This window comes from Gopherus flavomarginatus, chromosome 12, assembly GCF_025201925.1.
Source record: "Gopherus flavomarginatus isolate rGopFla2 chromosome 12, rGopFla2.mat.asm, whole genome shotgun sequence".
NCBI lineage: Eukaryota > Metazoa > Chordata > Testudines > Testudinidae > Gopherus > Gopherus flavomarginatus.
In genome coordinates, this window is record NC_066628.1 from 8,685,708 (window position 1) to 8,710,135 (window position 24,428).

The 24,428-nt window shown below is 48.4% G+C and overlaps 2 protein-coding genes across 15 annotated transcripts in view; both read right to left on the minus strand.

Moving 5' to 3' along the window:
- Positions 1-3,287: 3,287 nt before the first annotated feature.
- Positions 3,288-24,428, minus strand: part of LOC127033277 (zinc finger protein 883-like) — a 68,457-nt gene continuing 47,316 nt past the window's right edge. For 2 of the 14 annotated variants that reach the window (XM_050921183.1, XM_050921187.1), the window contains exons 2-5: positions 10,317-10,478; positions 9,520-9,646; positions 7,991-8,104; positions 3,288-6,592 (exon numbers count right to left, since the gene is read on the minus strand). In XM_050921183.1, the coding sequence (XP_050777140.1) occupies positions 4,467-6,592; positions 7,991-8,104; positions 9,520-9,646; positions 10,317-10,331 (2,382 nt within the window). In that variant the 5' untranslated portion in view covers positions 10,332-10,478 and the 3' untranslated portion in view covers positions 3,288-4,466. The other 12 variants (XM_050921193.1, XM_050921194.1, XM_050921190.1 and 9 more) reach the window with 11 other exon arrangements.
- Positions 18,376-24,428, minus strand: part of LOC127033142 (uncharacterized) — a 31,986-nt gene continuing 25,933 nt past the window's right edge. The window contains exon 12 of the mRNA XM_050920946.1: positions 18,376-22,882. Within this exon, the coding sequence (XP_050776903.1) occupies positions 21,465-22,882 (1,418 nt within the window). The 3' untranslated portion in view covers positions 18,376-21,464. The remainder of the gene's footprint in view (positions 22,883-24,428) is intronic.

The window sequence follows — 24,428 nt, forward strand, 5'->3', positions numbered from 1 at the left end:
TCATTGGGTTCTTGCGGTAAGATGTTTTGTATTGTGCTTCTGGATTATGGGCAATAAATGTGGCAATAAATAAGAGATTTGTAACACAACTATGGTAGTGGTGATATAATTTGCCATGCTGCGGGTTTTCTGTGAGTTCAGTGCATGCAAAGGAAAGTGGAATGTGATTGTTAAAAATAAATTGATACTGTCAATTTACATTGTTCATGTAACATGGAAGAATACATTCTGTAAAGAGTTGATTGATTTAACAATATGCTTATATGTTGTGTGTTACTGTTACATTACATTGGTGCTGGAAGATTTTTAATAGTGGAGGGTGCTGGAAGCCAGCCCTCTTACCTGTCCACACACACCATCCCAGAGCTGAGGCAGGAGCAAAGCTCTGGACACGGGGCCAACAGCAGATCCCCAAGCATTCAGGGCAGCAGCCAGGACCCCAGGTGCAGGGCTGGGAGCCCGGGAGTGCTGCAGCACCCCCTGCACTTCTGGTTCCTGTGCCTATGTGTCACACTGTTCATCAAGTGTGCGCAGATGGTCTTTAAGGAACTACATTTATATACCAAAAACTATTTTAAAGTCTGAATAGATGCAGGATTAAGAAACCCATTTTGTCAGACAAAGGGATATCTAGTCATCTCTCTCCCACAGTTCACATGTAGATTAAGCATTGTAAGGAACACAATTGAAGCCCTGTTTGCATATAGGAATGTTTCTCAACCTGGGGTAAGTGGCCCCCCCGCCGGGGGGTACGCAGAGGTCTTCCAAGGGTACATCAACTCATCTAGATATTTGCCTAGTTTTACAACAGGCTACATAAAAAGCACTAGTGAAGTCAGGAAAAACTAAAATTTCATATAGACAATTTATACTGCTCTATGTACCATACACTGAAATGTAAGAACAATATTGATATTCCAACTGATTTCTTTTATAAAATTATATGGTAAAAATGAGAAAGTCAACAATTGTTCAGTACTAGTGGCTGTGACACTTTTGTATGGTTATGTCTGATTTTGTAACCAAGTTATTTTTAAGTGAGGTGAAACTTGGGGGTGTGCAAGACAATGGGGTACAGCGATTGGGAAAGTTTGAGAGCCAGTGGCATATAGGACCAAAAGAAAGAGCAACTGGAGAACCAACAATGGGAGGGAGGCACATCAGTGGTTTACCGGACTATAACTGAGGGACAAGAACCGCACCCTGCAATCCTTCAGGAAGCAAATGGGAGAGCACACTTTGCATTCATGGAAAGGAGGATCCCAGTGACGGTGGCTGGTGACCCTGGGAGAATGCTTTAGCCATGAATTTGCTTGTTAAAGTTATACTCAGACTATCTGAATCCTGTTATACCTGGTGTTTGATGTGTTAATCTATTGGTCTTATTGCTTCGCTCACTCTCTCTTAAATCTTAGTTAATAAACTCCTGTTTGTTTTCACTACAAATATATCTCAGTGCTGTGAGGTTATATTGGCGCTGATCCTCAACTGAATCAAACAAGCTGGTATGGTCCCTTTGGGGCTGGCTTACCTGGGAATTTCTGACCGTCCAGTGGAGAGGGGCTGGACACTGCACAAGGACACGTCAGAGGAGCTGGAGGACGAGGTTGCACCTAGTGTTAACCTGCAAGGCAGTAAGGACTGGCAGAGCCCTAGGGAGTTTGTGTGGGGAGCTAAAGGCTGGAGGTGACAGGGAACTAACACCCAGCTCAGCAGCAGCACGTCCCCCTCGCACTGAGGCAGGGGGATAACAAGGAGATTCACAGTCCTGGGCACCCTGAGAAAATGTCACAGCCGGAACCTGCAGTGTGTGGAGCTCAGGAATGGTGAAATAACAGCTCCAAGAGTCTTAAAAAACCAAAAACAAACAAACAAGAAAACCCCGCTCCAATGGTGGGGATTCCACAAGCTCCCTTGGAAGCTATTCCAGAGATAAAATACCCTCCTGGTTAGAAAGTTTTCCTAATATCGAACCTAAATCTCTCTTGCTGCAGCTTAACACTTTTACTTCTCGTCCTCCCTTCAGTGGCCATGGAGCACAACTGCTCCCCAGTCTCTATAACAGCCCTTAGCATGGCTGCAGACCATCCCCAGTCTGCTTTTCTCATGACTAACAGACCCACTTTTTTTAACCTCCCCCCACAGGTCAGGATTTCTAAACCTTTTACCATTTTTGTTGCTCTCCTCAGGACTCAATCACATTTTTCCTCATCTTTCCTGGACACAGGATTCCAGCTGAGGCCTCCCCAGGGCCGAGCAGAGTAGGACATCGACCTCCTACAAACACTCATGTTAATACACCCCAGAATGATACCTGCCTTTTCCCCAGCTGCGTCAATAGATGACAGCCAGAAAGCTGCGGAGTCCATTGAAGACCATTCTCCCTCACCCCCATTATTCAAGACAAGAGACACTGGGAGTTTGAGAATCTAAATTCTACTTTATTCTTTTCAAAGCAAGAAATAAAAGCTAAATTCTGCCTCCCCTCCCCAATCCAACGCCCAGCTCGGCACGGTGCATTTCAGCCCCAGCCCAGCACATTGGTGCTCCAGCCACACACATGCTCCAGGGAAAGAAGAACAAGTTAAAGCTAGCAGAAAAGCGCTAACAATCGATGAGAGAGGCATTTGCCCGGCCTCCTCTCAGCAATGGGGAGTCGCCGACCCCTCTCCACATCAATCCTCTTGGGATATCATTGGCAGTTCTTTAGCGTTCAAGGATGACTTTACCCAGCACTCGTAGGACATTTCCTCTCTCTCTGGGACTTCTGCAGTGAGTTTACAGTTCCTAGACTCAGCTCTCTGGCTCATAAGAGCAAACAGTGCCCATTAAAGGCCTTGGCCACCGACCCTCTCCCCCCTCTTGATTATATCTCACATCTCTGCAGGAATCAGGCAGTAACTTCCTTCCTCATTTCAGTCTCTGACTCTGGGATAGATACTGGTCATTTGCACAGTTCAGAGAACAAGACAGACTCATGACAAAGGCTAGGGAAATGTGAAAAGAAATTCAGAAAGGACTATTCTGGTAAGTGATCATTTGTCTTTTGAAGCCCTCAATAAACCTGAGCTATATTCCATCAAACTAATTTAATAAATGGGAATGACATAATCTCACTCCAAAGGGGGGACTTAGTGACTTTAACAATCACTTTGCTAATAGGGGTGGGAATAAAACGCTATGGGTCAGTCTAGGCTAGCAAAAAGGGTGGAGGAACAAAGGAGACGCACTAGCTAATCCCAACGACTTTATCTGCCCTAAACAGACCCCTCGGATGCTGATATTATCACTGGGGAAGGCACACATTTATCTCAGGTCATCCCGCAAGCTGCTGCCAGCATTAGGAACAGAGCTTAGGTCTCCTGAGTCCCAGGCCAGTGCTCTATCCACTAGGCAATGCTGCTTCCCTCTCAGAGGCTGATGCTGCTGTAGCCGAGGTAAGAAATCCAGGCTTCCAACAAAAGGCCCTGTGGAAATTAGTCTCTGCTAATGGTGCTGTCTGAATGCAGCGGGGGCAGGGAGAAGGGGCAGAGGGGGTGAGTGATGAGGCAGCACCTTGCTACCCCTGTGCTCTCCCTCGCCTCTTATCCCATCGTCCCCAAACAGTCAATAGCCCCAGCACCCAGCTCCCCCTGCTTCCCAGCTCCCCCAGCCCCAGCCATTCAATCCCCAGTTTCCACCCCACAACCCAGCGCCTGGTGCCTTAAGGGTTGATTCCCCCAGAGCCCAGCGCCCTGGGGGATTTGTGGAGGGGAGGAGTTACCAGCCCCCAGGGACACTCACCCTGCAGGGAACAGCCTCAGATCACTGGGGGAGCCCAGCCCAGGGGCTGGTGGAAGATGGGGGGTGGTGACAGGTGTGTAGAGTGAAGGTGGGGCCTGGCCCAAGTGTCCTCATCTCCATGGCAGGGGGATCCCAGCTGGGAGGGGAAGGGAGAGGGGGACTTCAGCCAGGCAGAGGGGGCATCTGGAGAAGTTTCTCTCTCTCCCTTCCCTCACCTGTGGCCCATCAGCTCAGCAGCCAGGGATGCAGCGGGGAGGAGGGGCTGTTGGGGACTTCTCCTCCTCTGCCTGGGGTTTGCTTAGACCAGAAAGAGCCAGAGGGTCACTGACCAGCAGATGCTCGGCTGCTGCTTTATCTTCACTCCTGCAATGGGCAGCAGGATAATTGGGAGCCAAACGTCCTTGATGTGTGTGAGAACAAGAGAATGGATTTTTCACTATGGTCACCCTCTATCAGGGCACTGTTTCTCTGCTGTGCATAGGAGTTTCTGATGTACAGTATGGAGTTAGTTCCTCTTGGCATCTTTTCCACATTGAGGACATCTCAGACGTTTCTACCTTATGTGGATTTGTGAATGCCTGATACTCCGGAAGCACCAAATGAAACTTTCTCCAGATTCAAGGTCTCGCTGTTATGTGGATGTGTGAGGTAAAATTGAATCTTTTCCTGCAGTCAAGCTGTTTTTAGGGTCTCTCACTCTTGTGAATGCTCTCATGTTTGGTAAGCTCTGAGCTCTTACTGAAGCTTTCCCCCCAGTCAAGGCATTTATAAGGTCTCTCTCCCATGTGGATTTTCCCATGTTTAGTAAGGTGTGAGCGCTGACTAAAACTTTTCCCACAGTCCAAGCATGTATGGGGTTTCTCTCCTGTGTGGGTTTTCTGATGCATATTAAGGGCTGATTTCACACTGAAACTTTTCCCACACTCGAGGCATTCATAGGGTCTTTCTCCTGTGTGAGTTCTCCTATGTTTAGTAAGGGCTGAACTTGCGATAAAACCTTTTCCACACTCAAGGCATCCATAGGGTCTCTCTCCTGTGTGGGTTCGCTGATGTGTAATAAGCGTTGAACTCTGACTAAAACCTTTCCCACACTCAAGGCATTTATACGGTCTCTCTCCTGTGTGGATTTGCTGATGTGTAGTAAGCTTTGAGTTCTGAATAAAACTTTCCCCACACTCACAGCATTTAAAGGGTCTCTCTCCTGTGTGCACTCTCTGGTGTATAAGAAGTTGTGATGTCTGAATGAAGCTCTTCCCACAGTCCAAGCATTTATGGGGTTTCTCTTCCATGTGAGTTCTCTCATGTCTAATAAGGGCTGATCGCTCACTGAAAACTTTCTCACAGTCAAGGCATTTATGGGGTCTTTGTCCTGTGTGGATTCTCCCATGTTTAATAAGGTATGAGCGCTGACTGAAGGTTTTCCCACAGTCCGGGCATTTATAAGGTCTCTCTCCAGTGTGGGTTCTCCCATGTTTAATAAGGTATGAGATCTGACTGAAAGTTTTCCCACAGTCCAAGCATGTATGGGGTTTCTCTCCTGTGTGGGTTTTCTGATGTATATTAAGGGCTGATTTCATACTGAAAGTTTTCCCACACTCAAGACATTTATAGGGTCTTTCTCCTGTGTGGATTTTTCCATGTTTAGTAAGGGATGAACTTTCAATAAAACCTTTCCCACACTCAAGGCATTTATAGGGTCTTTCTCCCGTGTGTATTCTCCTATGTTTAATGAGAGATCGATTTTCCGTAAAATTTTTCTCACATTCAGGGCATTTATAGGCACTTTCTCCTGTGTGGATTCGCCCATGTCTAATAAGGGATGAACTTTCCATAAAACTTTTCCCACACTCAAGGCATTTATAAGGTCTCTCTCCTGTGTGGGTTCGCTGATGTGTAATAAGTTTTGAGCTCTGACTAAAACTTTTCCCACACTCAAGGCATTTATATGGTCTCTCTCCTGTGTGTACTCTCTGGTGTATAGTGAGTTGTGACTTCTGAATGAAGCTTTTCCCACAGTCTAAGCATTTATGGGGTTTCTCCCCTGTGTGGATTTTCTGATGATTTTTAAGTTTCGTTCTGTCAACAAAACTTTGCCCACAATTGAGGCATTTATAGGGTTTGTCACCTGTGTGAATTCTCTGATGCTTAATAATGTGTGAGCGCTGACTAAAAGCTTTCCCACAGTAAAGGCATTTATATGGTCTCTCTCCTGTGTGGATTCTCCTATGTTCGATAAGGTATGAGTTCTGCCCAAACGTTTTCCCACAGTCCAGGCATTTATGGGGTTTCTCTCCCGTGTGGGCTTTCTCATGTGTATTAAGGGTTGATTTCACACTGAAACTTTTCCCACACTCAGGGCATTTATATGGTCTTTCTCCTCTGTGGATTCTTTCATGTTTAGTAAGGGATGAACTTTCAATAAAACCTTTCCCACACTCAGTGCATTTATAGGGTCTCTCTCCCGTGTGGATTCGCCCATGTTGAATAAGGGAAGAACTTTTGCTAAAACTTATCCCACAGTCAACACATTTGTAGGGTTTCTCTTTATTGTGACTTGTCTGCTGGTCTGTGACTTCCTTGGGATCCTTGCATCCTCCGCCACATGGAATGGATTCATCCAGTTTTTTCATGAGGTAGTTTCCCGGCTGCATCTCTGATCTGTGTCGATCTGCCCAGACCTCTCCCTGTTCCAAACACTGGGAAAAATGCCCTTCAGCTCGTCTCAAAAACATCTCCTGTGGTTTCACTTTCTCAGGACCTTCCTGCTGTTGATTCTCCTCCTTGTTCTCACTCACAGTCCCATCATCTGCTGGGAGAGAGAGAATCCAGACAGGAGTCACTGCCTGTGCCGGGGAGAAAGGACAGAAAGGGGAATAGCAAAGAGGGAAAACACAACACAGTGACTTTTGGGGAGCTGGAGACACTGGATTCTGCTGCCACATCCCACCCAAACACTCCCAGGGAAGGAAAGTGAGGGAGGAAATTCCCGACAGCTAACAGGATTGGGGGGGAAGCTCTGACTGATATTTGCCTGGATGATATGACACCTGCCTGTGCTCCCTGTAAGCTGCGGGCTTGGGCTGCCGCGAAGGAGAGATTCAAATGCAAGCACAGCTGGCAGCATGTGTTCAGGTGCCCCTCCCCACAGGTTGCTCCATCCTGCAGACGCTCCTGGGATCTTCCTGCTGGCTGGGCAGAGCGGCGGTGGGAGGGTGCTGATGTTAGGGTGTCCCCCACTCTCTCCCCCTGTACCTCATCTCCGCAGAGCAGGGTAGAGGGGACAGCCTGGCTCAGGAAGACTCAGAGCTGTTACGGTCTGAATGGTGGTGAATGGCTGAGTGCCTTTCTTAAAGGGACAATGCACTGTTTCTGAGATTTCCCCAGCAGCCAGCTCACTCTGTCTCTCTCTCTCTCTCTCTCTCACATACACACACACACACACTCTATCTCTCTCTCCCTCTCCCCTACCTATGTACCACACCTCGGGGGAAGGTAGACAACAGGGCTCAGGACGGAGCAGGAGAACTTTCAGTGAGTGTCTTAAAGAGACAGCGAACTGCTTTCCCCAGGAGCCAGCACACACACACTGTCTCTGTGTCACACAAACACACTGTCACACACAGAGTCTCTGTCATTGTCTCACACAGTCTCTGTGTCACACACACTCTCTCTCTCACACACACACACACACACACACACACACACACACAGTCTCTGTGTGACACTCACCTCCCAACACATACTTGTATTATTGTTGATATTATTTCTTGGTACTTCCTGCAATGCACATATATTCTCTGTAATTTTATTTTTTCAAAGGTGTTATTTTAGTGTGTTGACTGGACTATGCATTTCATAATTTTTATTTCTTGTACACTTTAATTTAATTCTTTGAGTAGTGAATTCTAAAATGCCTAACCTGTCCTGGCTGGACTAATTATGCCTATAGTAACTTTTTAAAAACATATATTATATCTAGGTTTTTTGTTTCTACTGGTAGTGCACCTAGGCACATATCGCGGTGCACACAACATTTATTCTGCACATGAATGGAAAAAATTCAAGCGAACATTGCGTGCTGAGTGCAGCCCTGACCTGGGTGAGACGGGGCAGAACTGAGGGCTCTCGCTCACAGCACATTTTCAGAGTCCCAGCTTTTTCCTTCACTTGCCAGACGATTTCTCTGTCAGTTTCCCTGACTCCTCACCTATGCAGGTGCCTCTCGGGCTCTCCCTTTCCTTGGTGGTCTGGAGATCCGGGACCCACGGCTCTTCCCCTTGTTCCAGCCGGGCGATCAGGTCAGGTTTGGGAAGGGGGAATCCTGCGCAGGGGGTGAAATCAGGCAAGCTCAGGACGCATGGAGTCTTGGTAGATTATTTGTCACAGGAACCCGTGTTCCCTGTAAGCTGCGTGCTGGAGCAGCCGCCCTGGAGTGATTGAAGTGCTGCACAGTTGATTAGGCTCCAGAGCCACTCACATCCTGCAGGCAGCGTGAATTCAGCTGCCCTCCCAGCCCCGCAATGCAGCCCTCTGCCTTTGAGTCCCTGTGGCTCCTGGGACACTCCTGTTGGTAGTGCAGAGCAGGGGCAGGGGAAAAGGGGTGCTAATGTCAGGGTACCCCTTCCCCCCACCCTTGTACTCCAGCAGGGGAGATGGAACAGCCTCGCTCAGCGCTCTGAGCAGGAGAGGGTCTGAGGTCTGAACCCCACACAGAGTCTGCTTCCCCAGCAGTCAGCAAATACAATCTCTGTCTGTCTGTCTCTACACACACAGAGCGTCTCTACACACACACACACTCTCTGTCTCTACATGCACGCACACACACACAGTGTCTCCACAGACAGTCTGTGTGTCTACACACACACACTGTCTCCACAGTCTGTGTGTCTACACACACACACACAACCTCCCAACACATACTTGTGTTATTGTTGTTTATTATTACTCTTTCGTATTTCCTGCAATGAACATATATTCTCTGTAATTTTATTCTTTCAAAGTGTATTATTTTAGTGTTTTGACTGGTATATACATTTCATAATTTTTATTTCTCTCTTACATTTAAATTTAGTTCTTTGAGTTGTTAGTTCTAAAATGTCTAACCTGTCCTGCCTGGAGTAATTATCCCTATGGTAACTGTTTAAAAATATATACTATATCTAGGTTTTTTGTTTCTACTGGCGACGCACATCCGCACATCACAAAACTTATTCCATACATGGATGGAAAAAAGTAGAGAGAACATTGCAAGGAACATTCCCTGAGTTTAAACTGACCCAACATGGAATTGTGGTAACAGACTTCTTGGGAGAAGCAGACATCCTGGCGTGGCGGTGTTGTTCTACCCTCACTAGGAGGTCTCAGGATAGGTGCACTCTCGGGGACTTACTTTCACACACAGCTCGGGTGTTCAATTCCTGCCTGTTTCTAAGCCTGCAGAATCTAGAGTCCTCCCCACGCATGGAGCAAGGCGAATGGTGTGTGAAAGAGAAATAATACAGGCAGGACAATCCCCTGCTTCTGGCCTCTGGACAGCTGGTAAGACAGGGATGAATTAGCTTGTCCATTAGGTTTCTGACTCCCCTGTTCCCTTGAATGGGGTGTATAGATCTCACCCTGGAGCTCTGGACTACGCGACCCTCCTCCTCTAATCTAACTGAGCAGGGAAGAACCTGACAAGAGTCAGACACGCAGACCTCATGGCTTCTAATAGCTGAGGGCACAGGAATCCCTTACCCAGTGAGGTCACTGTCTCATAGTTCTCCTGCATGACGTCCCTGTAGAGGACTCTCTGGGCGGGGTCCAGCAGAGCACCCTGCCCCTGGGTGAAATACACAGCCACCTCCTCGAAGGTCACCGGCATCTGAAACAACAAGAGTCCCCCACTCAGCATCAGCTGCCCCAGCCACAATCCCACTATTCATGGGGGAGGAGGCCCAGAAAAGCAGAATCCCACCCCCCACCCTGCTCAGAGCAGCCAGGCAGCTTCAGTGGGTGGGGAGAAACTGAGAGCTCCTTGTCCCTCCCAGCTAGGATGACCAGACAGCAAGTGTGAAAAATTGGGATGGGGGGTGGGGGGGGTAATAGGAGCCTATATAAGAAAAAGACCTAAAAATCAGGACTGTCCCTATAAAATGAGGACATCTGGTCACCCTACTCCCAGCACATGGAGCAGGGCAAGGTCTTCTCATTTCCCACAGGCTGATACGGGAAGCAGAGCTCTGAGCCGGGGACAGGGACAGGAATCCCGACAGCTTCCCTGCATATTTCACATCAGCCTCTGGCCAGTGGGATCAGGCTCCAGCACTGCGAGTCTGGTCAGTTTTCCCAGACCTGCCCAGGGGGATGTTCCTGTTTCAGAAATGGGGGGACATTCCCACCCTCACCAATGGGCCTGTTCAGAAAATCAGGCTCCAAGCTGAATGTGTCCCAGCAGGTTTATCACACCCTGTCCCCTCCCTGCCTCACTCTGTGTTTCTTGCTGCTCACCCTCTACAGCAAATCCCCCCTGCAGCTCCCTGAAAATCCCCTACCTGAGCTGGCTCCATCACATCCTTCCCTGTCCCCTGGAAGAGGGGACGATCTGAAGTGAAACGTAGATGAGAGGAAGGTTTCAGAAGGGCCTTGAATCCATTTCACAGCCCAATTCCCCCCAGGCTCTTTCCCTGCAGACAGACACTCTGGACTCTGCCATGCTGGGAAAACCCTCAGTTACTTTATTACAACACAGACCCGGCCCCTCCCACCAGCACTGAACCCCCTGAGACACTTTTAAACCCTCCTCAGGGACAGAGTAAGACAAATGCTAGAGAAGAGCAGAATCAAAGGAGCCATGTGGGGGGTCCCCCTGAGGAGGGCAACTCGTCCAGCTCCTCCCCTTGTTCCCAGGAGAGTCAGTCTCGCTGTGTCACTTGGGGGCAGCAGCTCTGGGACCCGCAGGCACTCAGGGAGCCCCTCCTCTTCTGGTACAAACTCACCAGCTGGTCCCTGAAAGGGACCCTTTGTGCAGAGTCACTCTCCTGCCCGGCCCCAGATCTTTCCCCATCACCTGAAGGTCTCTGACTCAGGAGTTGGTGTCAGCAAAGCCTGGGGCTGAACCAGGGGGCTAGTTCCAGGTCCAGCAAAAGTGCCCACCTGGGCTGGGCACAGAGTGGGGGGTTCATGAAGGTCTGTCCCTGGCACAGCCCCAGCTGGGGAGCAGCAGTGTCACAGTCTGGGCTCTCAGGCAGAGGAGGCAGCAGTAACTGACCCAGGCAGCTCAACTCAAGGGCTCTAATATCAGGAGCAGAGAGAGACATGCACCAGCCTCCTCTGCTCCCTTAGGAATAACCGGAGCCCTCTACTGTCAGCAGCTAGTGCCTGAGCTTCCCTGTCCTGCCCCTGCAGCCCCCAGGGACAGGCAGAGGCTGATCCCACTGTCCCATCCGCACTCATCCCCTGCAGGGACGGCTCCAGGCACCAGCTCATCCCTGGGGCGGCAAGCCGTGGGGGCAGTGTGCTGGTCGCTGTGAGAGCGGCAGTCAGGGAGACTTCGGCGGCATGTCTGCGGGAGGTCCGCCGGTCCCACGGCTTTAGCGGCAATTCGGCGGTGGGTACGCCGAAGCCACGGGATCGGCGGACCTCCCACAGGCATGCTGCCGAATCTGCGTTGCCAGCCGGATCTCCTGCCGGCGCGCAGAAAGCAGCCTGACTGCCATGCTTGGGGTGGCAAAACACATAGAGCCGCCCCTGACCCCCTGGCAGAGTGAGCATTGACTCCGGTGGGACACCGGTGTGGCTGAGATGTGAAACCTGCCCAGAAATCAGACCAGGGCCCTGGGCAGCCCCCAACACTCAGGAGAAAGACCCCAAAATCATGAGTGGGTCTGAACATAATACACCGGGAGCAGGGGGTGTGGGAGCGGGGGGGGGTGCGGGGGGCGGTGTTTCTGGATATTTGCCTTGTAGCTTCTGAGGCCTTAGGCAAAGTCTCCACCTACCCCCAAAGCATCACTGATTATTTGTGGTAAAAGAATCCCCCTCTGGCTGCTGGGTGGGGCAGCCCCTCACCCTCTGCTGCCCCATGGGGTGGAGGAGCTGCTCTTGCATCTCCCCATCTCCTTCTCTCCAACCCCTCCCCTCCCCTCCCCAGCCAGTCTGCTCCTGCTCTCGTCTGCTCCTGCTCTCAGTCTCCCCCCAGCCTCCCCTCCCCACATCCCCCCTTTCCTCTATTGCAGCCTTGTTCTCATCTGCCCTATAAGTCTCCCCTGATTCTCCTGCATCGCCACATCCCCCTTCAGCGCACCCCCGCCCCCATCACATCCTGCTCCCTAAAATCCCCCCTTACCCTGACACCCTCCCCCGGCCATCCTCAGCCCCCCACCCCCCCACCCCGTGTGTGTCTGTCCCACCCCCAGCACGGCCCGGGCTGGCTCCCCCAGTCCCGCACGCACCGGGGCTGGCGGCAGCTTTCCCGGGCCCCGGGCGAGAATCGCAGCCAGCTCCGCTGGGAGCAGCCTGGGGCCAAACCTCCCCCTGCAGCCCGGGGGTGCCGGGGGGGGGGGCGGGTCTCTCTCACCTTCCCTCCGAGCGGGGCCCCCCGGGGCAGGGGCCGGGCCGGGCTGGGGGCTCTGCCCTGGGAGAGGCTCCTGGGGAGCAGCGGGAAGGGCCCTGCTGGAGATTCCCCTCTCCCGGCTGCAGCCAGGGCTCCGGGCTCCCAGCACCAGCCGCCGGGGCTCGGGGATCTCGCCAGGAGCCTGGGAGCCAGAGTCACCGCAGCGGCTGCGAGTCACTTCCTGCTGCCGGGCCGGAGCCCAGCGCTCGCTGCCCCGGAGCCGCCTCCCGGAGGCTCCTGGGTCCTAGCGATCAACCCAGCACGCTGCGCTTCCCCTCTCTGTATCTGGCCTCTGTTAGACTTGTAGACTTTAGGGTCAGAAAGGCCCGTCCTCATCATCTAGCCATGGGGTTCTCATGACCAAAATTTTGATGGCCTCAGAGTGTTGCCAGCAGCTCTCGCTGGTGGCCACTCTGACACTTTCCCCTAAAATACTTAATTAACTTTAGGGAAAAACAATAAATATGCACAGAGGTAAGCAGGGAAATGGTCCCGATATGGTGGGGAACTTTGCTGGCTTATACACCACCCTGCTGGAATCAAATAGCAGAAGGATCTGAGTCCTCGCTCCCACTCCCTTCACGCAGAGATCTGCCTGCCCTCTGGGACTCCCCTTCCACTCTAGTCCCTGAAACCCTGACAAGGCTGGGCCCAGGATTCATGAGATGCTCGATCCCCAATTTTGTTGTGATCACTCACGACAGGGGCTAGGGCATCCCCACTCCTGGGGCTCTCTCCCCACTCCGCATGCTTCCCTGACCTCTTCCCTGACCCTCGCATAGAGTTCAGAACAAATACAATTTATTAAACACCAACAAATAAAAACAATTAAGGAAAAAATGGGAAAGGTTAAAGGAAAAATCATCACCGCTCTGTGGGATGAACCACAAAAGTCCTGCAAGCCCTCTTGGCTGGAGATGTCTCTCTGCGCTGGTTCCTTGCCCAGGATCCCCCCTCACTCTCCCCAGCTGCTCACTGCACCCAGCTCTGGACTGCTCCAGCCCCAGCTGCCCTCTGCCCCACCACTGCTACTTCTGCTCTGCCTCCAGCTCAGCTCCCTGGGCTGTGCCTCTCTGGCTCTGGCTGGTGCTGCTCTGCTCCCAGCACCGCTCTGCTCTCTCCTTAGCAGCTCTTGCCCTGCTCTGGCCCCTCCAGCTTACAGAGAGGATGTGACCCCAGACTTCCTCATTGGCCTGTCTGCCCTGTCCATCAAGCTGACCTGGAGCATTGGCCCCTGCCCATTGTCAGTCTCCGGATCTTGAGACCAACAGTCCCCTTACCCATATACATATCAAAATTGTTATTTATTTACTGCTAACTAGTAAGTCTGCTGCTGTGAAAAGTTATATTTGTATGTTTGTTCATATTTTTCACAGCCTCTCAGCTAGCTACCTGGGTGGCCAACTTGGTAATTTTTAAAAACCAGACACTCCAGCAGCAGTGCTGGAACCTCCCCTGCCCCACCTTTCCTCTGAGGTCCCACCCTGCCCATCTCTTCCCCATAGGCTCTGCCTCTGCCCTGCCTTTCCCCCCTCAAGGCTCTCCCAGTAACTGGACTTTGGGTGTCCAGTCACTAGATCTGACAGACAACGTCAGCTTCCGTTTTTGCCTGGACTTTCTGGTTGAAAACCAGGCACCTGGCCACCTGAGTAGCACCCAATGTGCAACACGCTGGGGACAACTTTTGCCATCTTGTAAACTGGAGTAATAGAAATAGGATGAAATACAATAGTGAAAAGTGCAAGGTCATGCATTTAGGAATTAATAATAAGAATTTTGGATATATGTTGGGGGCGCATCAGTTGGAAGCGACGGAGGAAGAGAAGGACCTTGGGGTACTGGTTGATAGCAGGATGACTATGAGTCGCCAATGTGATACGGCTGTTAAAAAAGCAAATGCGATTTTGGGATGCATCAGGCGGGGTATTTCCTGCAAGGATAAGGAGGTGTTAGTACCGTTGTATACGGCGTTGGTGAGACCCCATCTGGAATACTGTGTGCAGTTCTGGTGTCCTATGTTCAAGAAGGATGAATTCAAACTGGAACAGGTTCAGAGACGGGCTACGAGGATGATCCGAGGAATGGAAAAACTGCCTTATGAAAGGAGACTCAAAGAGCTTGGCTTGTTTAGCCTGGCCAAAAGAAGGCTGAGGGGGGATATGCTCGCCCTATATAAATATATCAAGGGGGTTAATGTTAGGGAGGGAGAGGAATTATTTAAGTTTAGTACTAATGTAGCCATGAGGACGAATGGGTATAAACTGGATATTAGGAAGTTTAGACTTGAAATTAGACGAAGGTTTCTGACCATTAGGGGAGTGAAGTTCTGGAATAGCCTTCCGAGGGAAGTAGTAGGGGCAAAAGACTTTCCTGGCTTTAAGACAAAGCTTGATAAGTATATGGAGGGGATGTTATGATAGGATCGTTAATTTGGGCAATTGATCTTGAATTACCACCAGATACGTCTGCTCAGTGGTCTGCGGGGAGATGTTGGATGCGATGGGTACTGAGTTGCTGCGGAGAATTCCTTCTTGGGTGCTGGCTGGTGACTCTTGCCCACATGCTCAGGGTTTAGCTGATCGCCATATTTGGGGTCGGGAAGGAATTTTCCTCCAGGGCGGATTGGCAGGTGCCCTGGAGGTTTTTCGCCTTCCCCTGCAGCGTGGGGCACGGGTCGCTTGCTGGTGGTGTCTCTGCAGCTTGAGGTCTTCAAACCATTTTTGAGGATTTCAATAACTCGGTCCTGGGATAGGGGTTGTATAAAATTGGATGGGTGGGGTTCTGTGGCCTGCCTTGTGCAGGAGGTCAGACTAGATGATCAGATTGGTCCCTTCTGACCTATGAGTCTATGAGTCTATAACTTGTGGCAACCGGTTAGACTCAGTTCTGACCAGCAGGGAGGAATTCGTTGGTCTAGATGAAATTACCCTAAGGTGGATGCATGACTGGCTGAAAGACTGTACTCCGAGTAGTTATCAATGGTCTGGTGTCAAACTGGGAGGGGATCAGCCCATATCCCGGATCCCAGCCCTGGGGAGGGGGTCCCGCAGGTAGGTGCTGAGGGACAGCTGTCACTGCATTCTGAGATTGTGTCAGCGCCCTGACACTGCCCTCACTTTGTGAGTACCCCCTCCAGCACCCAAAATGTCACCCTTCCCATCAGCGTCCTTTTTGGGAACCTGGAATATGGTCACTCTAGTAACAAACACAGAGTACAATCTCCCCATTCTACATGCATTGGTGGTACACGCATTTCAACAGTGTGATATTCAGCAGCTCATGAGTTTTCCAATGATCCCTAACCAGGCATATGTTGTACACTATATATCATAACCATACACAAGTGGTGAGCATGGGGCACAGGGGGTTAGTTACAAGAGGGATGCAGTGTGGGGTGAGTGGGGCAGAGACAGTCTCGTCCCCACACAGGACACTGCGGTAGATGGGGAGGAGGTTGTGATGGGTTCCTCCTGGGGTGCCAACTGGAACTGGGGTACTACCGAGCCCACCTGACCCACCAGCCTGGGCTTCCTATACACTGTACTGCTGTGACCAGCCTGCCAAGCCCTCTCCGAGGCTTCAGTCTTGCTCTTTACCAGCACACATACAGGTAGGGACACACCCAGCTGGAGTTCATACAGACAGTAATCAGCTCTGCATGGGAAGGCACAGCTAAGGCTTCTCCTACTTCCTAAGGCACACCCCTCCCCCACACCGGAGCGTAAACCCAGTGTTTACCGTCTTGAAATTTAAACGTAAGCTCATGAAATTTGCCCCCTCCTTCAATGTGGAGAGGAATATACACAGCTTTCTGCCCCAAGTTATGACTCTCACACACACTGTTTTAGATAAAGCAAACCAAGTTTATTAACTACAAAAGATAGATTTTAAGGGATTATAAGAATAGCAAACAGATGAAAACAGATCAGCAAATAAACAAAGTGCAATCTAAGCTTTAGACTAAAGAGAATAGATATGAGTGAAAACTTCTCACCCTAAATAATGGTTTAAGCGGGTTTCAGAGATTCTTAAGGGGCCTGCTGCCCTTGCTTGCAGCTTAAAAACCCCAGGTATTCCTTTCACAGACTAGAAACCTCTCTAGCCTGGCTTCAGCACTTCCCCCAAGTTCAGTCCTTTTTCCTCAGATGTTTCCCAGAGTCTCCTTTGGGCGGGGAGTCAGGGAAGAACCATGATGTCGTCTCTCCTCTGCCTTAAATAGCTTTTTGTGACAGGAACCCTTTGTCTCCAAGCTTGGTTCCCACTCCCTTCAGTGGAAAAACACTGTTTTTTCAAGATGGAGTCCAGTATCAGGTAATCTAGTCACATGATCCTGCAGTATCACAACAGCGATGACTCCAGGCTGTTTGTAGGGTCTTCAGGAAGGCTTCCTGGTGGGAGATTAGCTTCTTTTAAAACCTATTGTTCTCTCTAATGGCCCTTCCCAGCCAGCCATTTAGACTGATAATTAGAGCTGTCGATTAATTGCAGTTAACTCACATGATTAACTCAAAAAATTAATGACAATTAAAAAAATTAATCACAATTAATTGCAGTTTTAATTGCACTGTTAAACAATAGAATACCAATTGAAATGCATTAAATATATTGGATGTTTTTCTACATTTTCATATATATTCTATCCTGTGTTATAATTGAAATCAAAGTGTATATTATTTTTATTCCAACTATTTGCAGTGTAAAAATGATAAACAAAAGAAATAGTATTTTTCAATTCACCTCAACAAGTACTGAAGTGCATTTTTTTAATCGTGAAAGTGCAACTTACAAATGTAGACTTTTTTGTTACATAACTGCACTAAAAAACAAAAACAATGTAAACTTTAGAGCCTACAAGTCCACTCAGTCCTACTTTTTCAGCCAATCGTTAAGACAAACAAGTATGTTTACATTTACAGGAGATAATGCTGCTGGCTTCTTATTCACAACGTCAACTGAAAGTGAGAACAGCAGTTTACATGGCACTTTTGTAGCCAGCAATGCAAGGTGTTTAAGTGCCAGATATGCTAAACATTCATATGCTCCTTCATGCTTCAGCCACCATTCCAAAGGACATGCTTCCATGCTGATGATGCTCATTAAAAAAAAATAGTATGTTAATTACATTTTTGATTGAACTCCTTGGAGCAGAATAGTATGTCTCCTGCTGTTTTATCTGCCTTTTGCCATATATTTCATGTTATAGCAGTCTCGGATGATGACCCAGCACATGTTGTTTGTTTTAAGAACACTTTCATGTAGGTTTCATAAAATGCAAAGAAGATACCAATGTGAGATTTCTAAAGATAGCTACAGCACTCAACCCAAGGTTTAACAATCCGAAGTGCCTTCCAAAATCTGATGAGGTGTGGAGCATGCTTTCAGAAGTCGTGAAAGCGCAACACTCTGACGTGGAAACTACAGAACCTGAACCAACAAAAGAGAAAATCAACCTTCTGCTGGTGGTATCTGACTCAGATAATGAAAATGAACATGCATTGGTCCACATTGCTTTGGATCATTATCAAGCAGAACTCGTCATCAGCATGGATGCATGTCTTCTGTAACGGTGGTTGAAGCATGAAGGGACATAAGAATCTTTAGCATATCTGGCACATAAATATTTTGTGACGGTGGCTACACCAGTGCCATGAGAATGCCTGTTCTCACTTTCAGGTGACACTGTAAACAAGAAGCAGGCAGCATTATCTCCCACAAATGTAAACAAATTTGTTCATCTGAGCGATTGGTTGAACAATAAGTAGGACTGAGTGGACTTGCAGGGTCTAAAATTTTACAGTTTTATTTTTTAATGCAGTTTTTTTCTACATAATACTACATTTGTAAGTTCAACTTTCATGATAAAGAGACTGCACTACAGTATTTGTATTAGGTGAATTGAAAAACACTATTTCTTTTGCTTTTTGTTTTACAGTGCAAATACTTGTAATAAAAATAAATATGAAGTGAGCATTGTATACTTTGTATTCTGTGTTGTAATTGAAATCAATATATTTGAAAAATGTAGAAAACATCCAAAAATAGTTAAATAAACGGTATTCTATAACTGTTGAACAGTTCGATTAATTACGTGATTAATTTTGTTAATCTTGCGATTCACTGCAATTAATTTGTTTAATTGCATGGTTAATCTTGATTAATTTTTAAATTGCTTGACAGCCCTATTGACAATCTTTTGACGAGTGGGGGTTCCCCAAGTGTAAACACATTTCTAATACAGATGTGTAGCCAATATTCCTAACTTGAGATAAAAAAATGATAGATGCATACAAATAGGATAATCATGTTCAGTAAATCATAACCTTTTCAATGATCTGTCACATGACCTATCTTGTACAAAATATATCACAGTTATGCTATAATCATATCATAATAGTATTTCTGTGAAGAATATGGGATGCAGTGTCACACTGAGCAGCTGGACTGTCAGGTTCCCCATCTCCCTTTGGCCTCAACGCTGGGTGTTGGCCTGGCTTCTGCTGACATCGCTGGCTCCCTTCTTGCCTGTGCCCAACCTCGGCATCTCAGCACAGGGAGATGCTGCCCCTCCCTCTATCATTTTTGGAGGTATCATTCATGGTCCTTTAGATTTCAGGGGCAGCTTCACACGACACTCACAATCCAATTCAAGTTTCTCTCTGGCACTGCTGCAGCGAGTTCATAGTTCTCAGCCTCTGCCATCTAGCTCTGAGGAGCAAACCCAGCAGTTTCCCAGCTCTGTTCTCCCCATTTTCTCCCCCTCCATCACACATCACTTCAGGGATCAGGCAGTAACTTCATTCCCTGTTTCAGTCTTGGGCTCGCACACTGTGAATGTATCTCGCATCATCAGTGTTTGTGCTGAGATATATGGATCACTGTCACTGTTCAAATGATACAAAAAAATCTCATGACAAAGGATTAGATAAAGATAAAAATAAAATCTAAAAAAAGACTATTCTGGGAAACGATCATTTGTCTTGTGAAGGTCTCAATGAATCCGACCTACATCCTATCAAACTAAACCAATATCAAAGTATGAGACCAAATGGTCTTCACAAAGAGAGAAAAACTCACAATTCAGGGTGGGCTATAAAACACTTTCATGTTCATAAAGTGAAATCTCAGAGAATCATCAATCTCAAGACTCAAAATCAGGAAAATACATTTACCCATTTTCTTCTGAAGTGGCTAAACTGGCTCCACTTCTCACCTCAATATTTGGTTGTATTAGTTGCAAAAGTTTTAGCATCAATATAATTAAAGAAAGAGAAAGAAAGACAAATCTTCCTCTCTACAAATGATCTGGATTAGCCTAGAAAAAGCCGGGAAGCAATTTTACCAACGATGGAAAACAAGGCTACAAGATCTGAAAGGTCAAACTGTGCTTTAGGTTGAATGGGATTTCCTCACCCACTCCTAGGTCTGTGACACTTCCCTCTCCAGCCCTCTGATCATAGATATCAAATTTGTGATTCCTAAGCACGGAGAGCCAGGGACATGGTGGTAAAGTGACACCTTAGGAGGTGGAGGGGTAGAACGGGGACAGGATAAAACTCTCTATCGCTTGGACAGAGGCTGCTATGTTGAGAGTGGAGCATGATGGTGATGGGGGAAAGAGGGAATCCCTGAGACTCACCCCATTGCCCTGAGATAGCACAGAAGCTAAAACATCATATTTTACTGTCCCTGCTCTCCATTTTTTTAGCATGTAATTAATTCTTGTGCATACCGGAGAAAATGTACAAACACTAAATGCTTTTCAGCATGGCCTGGTGTAATGTGGGACTATCTGGGAATGAGACAATCCAGCCCCAGTGGGGGAACTCAGGGATTAACAATCACTCTGCGAATGGGAGGGGATCAGAACAGATAAGTAAGGGTACGATTTTATTATGGAGGTCGTGGAACAAAGGCAGTCTGTGACTTCCAGAGACCTCCGTGACTTCAGCCCGTGGCAGCTCAGAGCTGCGGGGTCCCCCTGCTACCCATGGCAGCTGAGAGCTGCCCCCCGGAACTCTAACCTGCTGCAAGCCGTGGGGTCACCCCACAGCTCTGGCTGTAATGGGTGTCTCCCAGAGCTCTGAGTCACTGTGGGCGGCTGGGGCCCCCCCATAGCTCCCATCTGCCATGGGTTGCGGGGTGCCTCTGGAGCACTGAGCTGCAGGTGGGGGGAGGGGCGGGGGGAAGGCCCTCTGAGACCCCAGCCAGAGCCCCCGCACCTCCCCACCTGACATGGGACCCCAGAGCCCCAGCAGTGATAGGTGCTGGAGCCTTCTCCCTCCCCATTTTGTCACAGATATTAGTAGTAAAAATCGTGGATAGGTCACAGGCTTCTGTGAATTTTTCTTTATTGCCCGTGACCTGTCCACAACCTTTACTAAAAAATATTGATGACAAAATCTTAGCCTTACACATAAGATGCTCAAGGAGACTTTACACTAGAAAATCTGGTGCAGGGTCACAGAGATGTGCCGGCTAATCCTGACCACGTTTCCTACCATTGATACATTCAGAGGCTGATGCTGCGGAGGCAGAGGGGGGATCTCCAGGCCTCCCACAAAAGGCCCTGTGGGAATCAGCCCCTCTCAGTGGTGCTGTCTGAATGCAGAAGGGGTAGGGAGAAGGGACAGAGGGGCTGAATGAGGAGAGGCAGCATCTCTCTATCCCTGTGCTTTCCCTCGCCTCTTATCCCCTGAGCCCCAAACACTCGATAGCCCCAGCACCCAGCTCCCCCTGCTCCCCAGCTCCACCACCCTCAACCATTCAGACCAGGCAGAGCCAGAGGGTCACTGACCAGCTGAAGCTTGGCTGCTGCTGGATCCTCGCCCCAGCAATGGGCAACTGGATCCTTGGGAGCCAAACACCCCTGATCTATGTGGGAACAAGAAAATGGGTTGGTCACCATTGCCAGCCCCAGTGAGGGCACTCAGAGAATTTCCTTGCTGCAGGGAGGAGTCTCTGATGTCCAACATGGTGTTAGCTCCACTTCGAGCATTTTTCCCCCTGAAAACATCTCAGAGGTTTCTTCCCTGTGCAGATTTGCGGATGCCTGATACTCTGGGAGCACCAAATGAAGCTTTCCCCACATTCAAGGTTTCTCTGTTGTGTGGGTCACTCGTGCGTCTGCACTCATGCTATTTCTAGGGTCTCTCACCCTTGTGGATTCTCTGATGTTTGGTGAGCTCTGAGCTCTTACTGAACCTTTCCCCATAGTCAAGGCATCTATAAGGTGTCTCTCCCATGTGGATTCTCCCGTGTTTAGTAAGGTATGAGCGCTGACTGACAGTTTTCCCACAGTCCAAGCATTTGTAGGGTCTTTCTCCTGTGTGGATTCTCTGATGTGTAATAAGCTTTGAGCGCTCGCTAAAATCCCACACTCAAGGCATTTATAAGGTCTCTCTCCTGTGTGGGTTCTCTGATGTGTAACAAGCACTGAGCTCCGAATAAATCTTTTCCCACATTCACAGCATTGAAAAGGTCTCTCTCCTGTGTGCAGTCTCTGGTGTAGAATAAGTTGAGACTTCTCAATGAAGCTTTTCCCACAGTCTAAACATTTATGGGGTCTCTCTCCTGTGTGGATTCTCTGATGAGTGGTAAGTTTCGTTCTGTCAACAAAACTTTTCCCACAGTCAAGGCATTTATAGGGTTTGTCACCTGTGTGGATTTTCTGATGCTTAATAAGGTGGGAGCGACTATTGAAATCATTCCCACACTCAAGGCATTTATAAGGTCTCTCTCCTGTGTGCAGTCTCTGGTGTATAATAAGTTGTGACTTCTGAATGAAACTTTTCCCACATTCAAGGCATGTATAGGGTCTTTCTCCTGTGTGGATTCTTTCATGTTTAGTAAGGCATGAACTTTCGATAAAACCTTTCCCACACTCAAGGCATTTATAAGGTCTCTCTCCCGTGTGCAGTCTCTGGTGCTTAATAAGATAAGGCTTCCTACTGAAGCTTTTCCCACAGTCTAAGCATTTATAGGGCTTCTCTCCTGCGTGGGTTCTGTGATGTGACATAAGGTGTGATGTCTCATTAAAGCTTCTCCCGCACTCCAGGCATTTATAGGGTCTCTCGCCTGTGTGCAGTCTCCGGTGTGTAATGAAGTGTGACTTCTCACTGAAGCTTTTCCCACAGTCCAAGCATTCATAGGACTTCTCTCCTGTGTGGGTTCTCCAACATTTAATAAGGTTTGCACTGACACGGAATCTTTTCCCACACTCAAGGCATTTGTAGAGTTTCTCTTCATTGTGACTTGCCTGCTGGACTGTGGTTTCCTTCGGATCCTTACATCCTCTGCCAAATTCAGTGGATTCATCCAGTTTCTTCCCAGGATCGTTTCCCAGCTGCATCTCTGATCTGTGTCGATCTCCCCAGGCATTTCCCTGTTCCAAGCACCGGGAAAAATTCCCTTCAGTTCTGCTCAAAAACGTCTCCTGCGGTTCCACTTTCTCAGGACCTTCCTGCTGCTGAGTCTCCTCCATGTTCTCACTCACTGTCCTATCACCTGCTGGGAGAGAGAGAATCCAGACAGGAGTCACTGCCTGTGCCGGGGAGAAAGGACAGAAAGGGGAATAGCAAAGAGGGAAAACACAACACAGTGACTGTTGGGGAGATGGAGACACTGGATTCTGCTGCCACATCCCACCCAAACACTCTCAGGGAAGCAAAGTCAGGGAGGAAATTCCCACAGCTAACAGGGTGGGTGGGAAGCCGTGACTGATATTTGCCTTGATGCTACGACACCTGCTGACTGCAGCCCTGACCTGGGTGAGATTCATAGATTCATAGACTCTAGGACTGGAAGGGACCTCGAGAGGTCATCGAGTCCAGTCCCCTGCCCTCATGGCAGAACCAAATACTATCTAGACCATCCCTAATAGACATTTATCTAACCTACTCTTAAATATCTCCAGAGATGGAGATTCCACAACCTCCCTAGGCAATTTATTCCAGTGTTCAACCACCCTGACAGTTCGGAACTTTTTCCTAATGTCCAACCTAAATCTCCCTTGCTGCAGTTTAAGCCCATTGCTTCTTGTTCTATCGTTAGAGGCTAAGGTGAACAAGTTTTCTCCCTCCTCCTGATGACACCCTTTTAGATACCTGAAAACTGCTATCATGTCCCCTCTCAGTCTTCTCTTTTCCAAACTAAATAAACCCAATTCTTTCAGCCTTCCTTCATAAGTCATGTTCTCAAGACCTTTAATCATTCTTGCTGCTCTTTTCTGGACCCTCTCCAATTTCTCCACATCTTTCTTGAATGCGGTGCCCAGAACTGGACACAATACTCCAGTTGAGGCCTAACCAGTGCAGAGTAGAGCGGAAGAATGACTTCTCGTGTCTTGTTTACAACACACCTGTTAATGCATCCCAGAATCACTTTTCCTTTATTGCAACAGTATCACACTGTTGACTCATATTTAGCTTGTGATTCACTATGACCCCTAGATCTCTTTCTGCCATACTCCTTTCTAGACAGTCTCTTCCCATTCTGTATGTGTGAAACTGATTGTTCCTTCCTAAGTGGAGCACTTTGCATTTGTCTTTATTGAACTTCATCCGGTTTACCTCAGACCATTTCTCCAATTTGTCCAGATCATTTTGAATTTTGACCCTGTCCTCCAAAGCAGTTGCAATCCCTCCCAGTTTGGTATCGTCTGCAAACTTAATAAGCGTACTTTCTATGCCAACATCTAAGTAATTGATGAAGATATTGAACAGAGCCGGTCCCAAAACAGACCCCTGCGGAACTCCACCTGTTAGACCTTTCCAGCAGGATTGGGAGCCATTAATAACTATTCTCTGAGTACGGTTATCCAGCCAGTTATGCACCCACCTTATAGTAGCCCCATCTAAATTGTATTTGCCTAGTTTATCGATAAGGATATCATGCAAGACCGTATCAAATGCCTTACTAAAGTCTAGGTATACCACATCCACCGCTTCTCCCTTATCCACAAGACTCGTTATCCTATCAAAGAAAGCTATCAGATTGGTTGACACAATTTGTTCTTTACAAATCCATGCTGGCTATTCCCTATCACCTTACCACC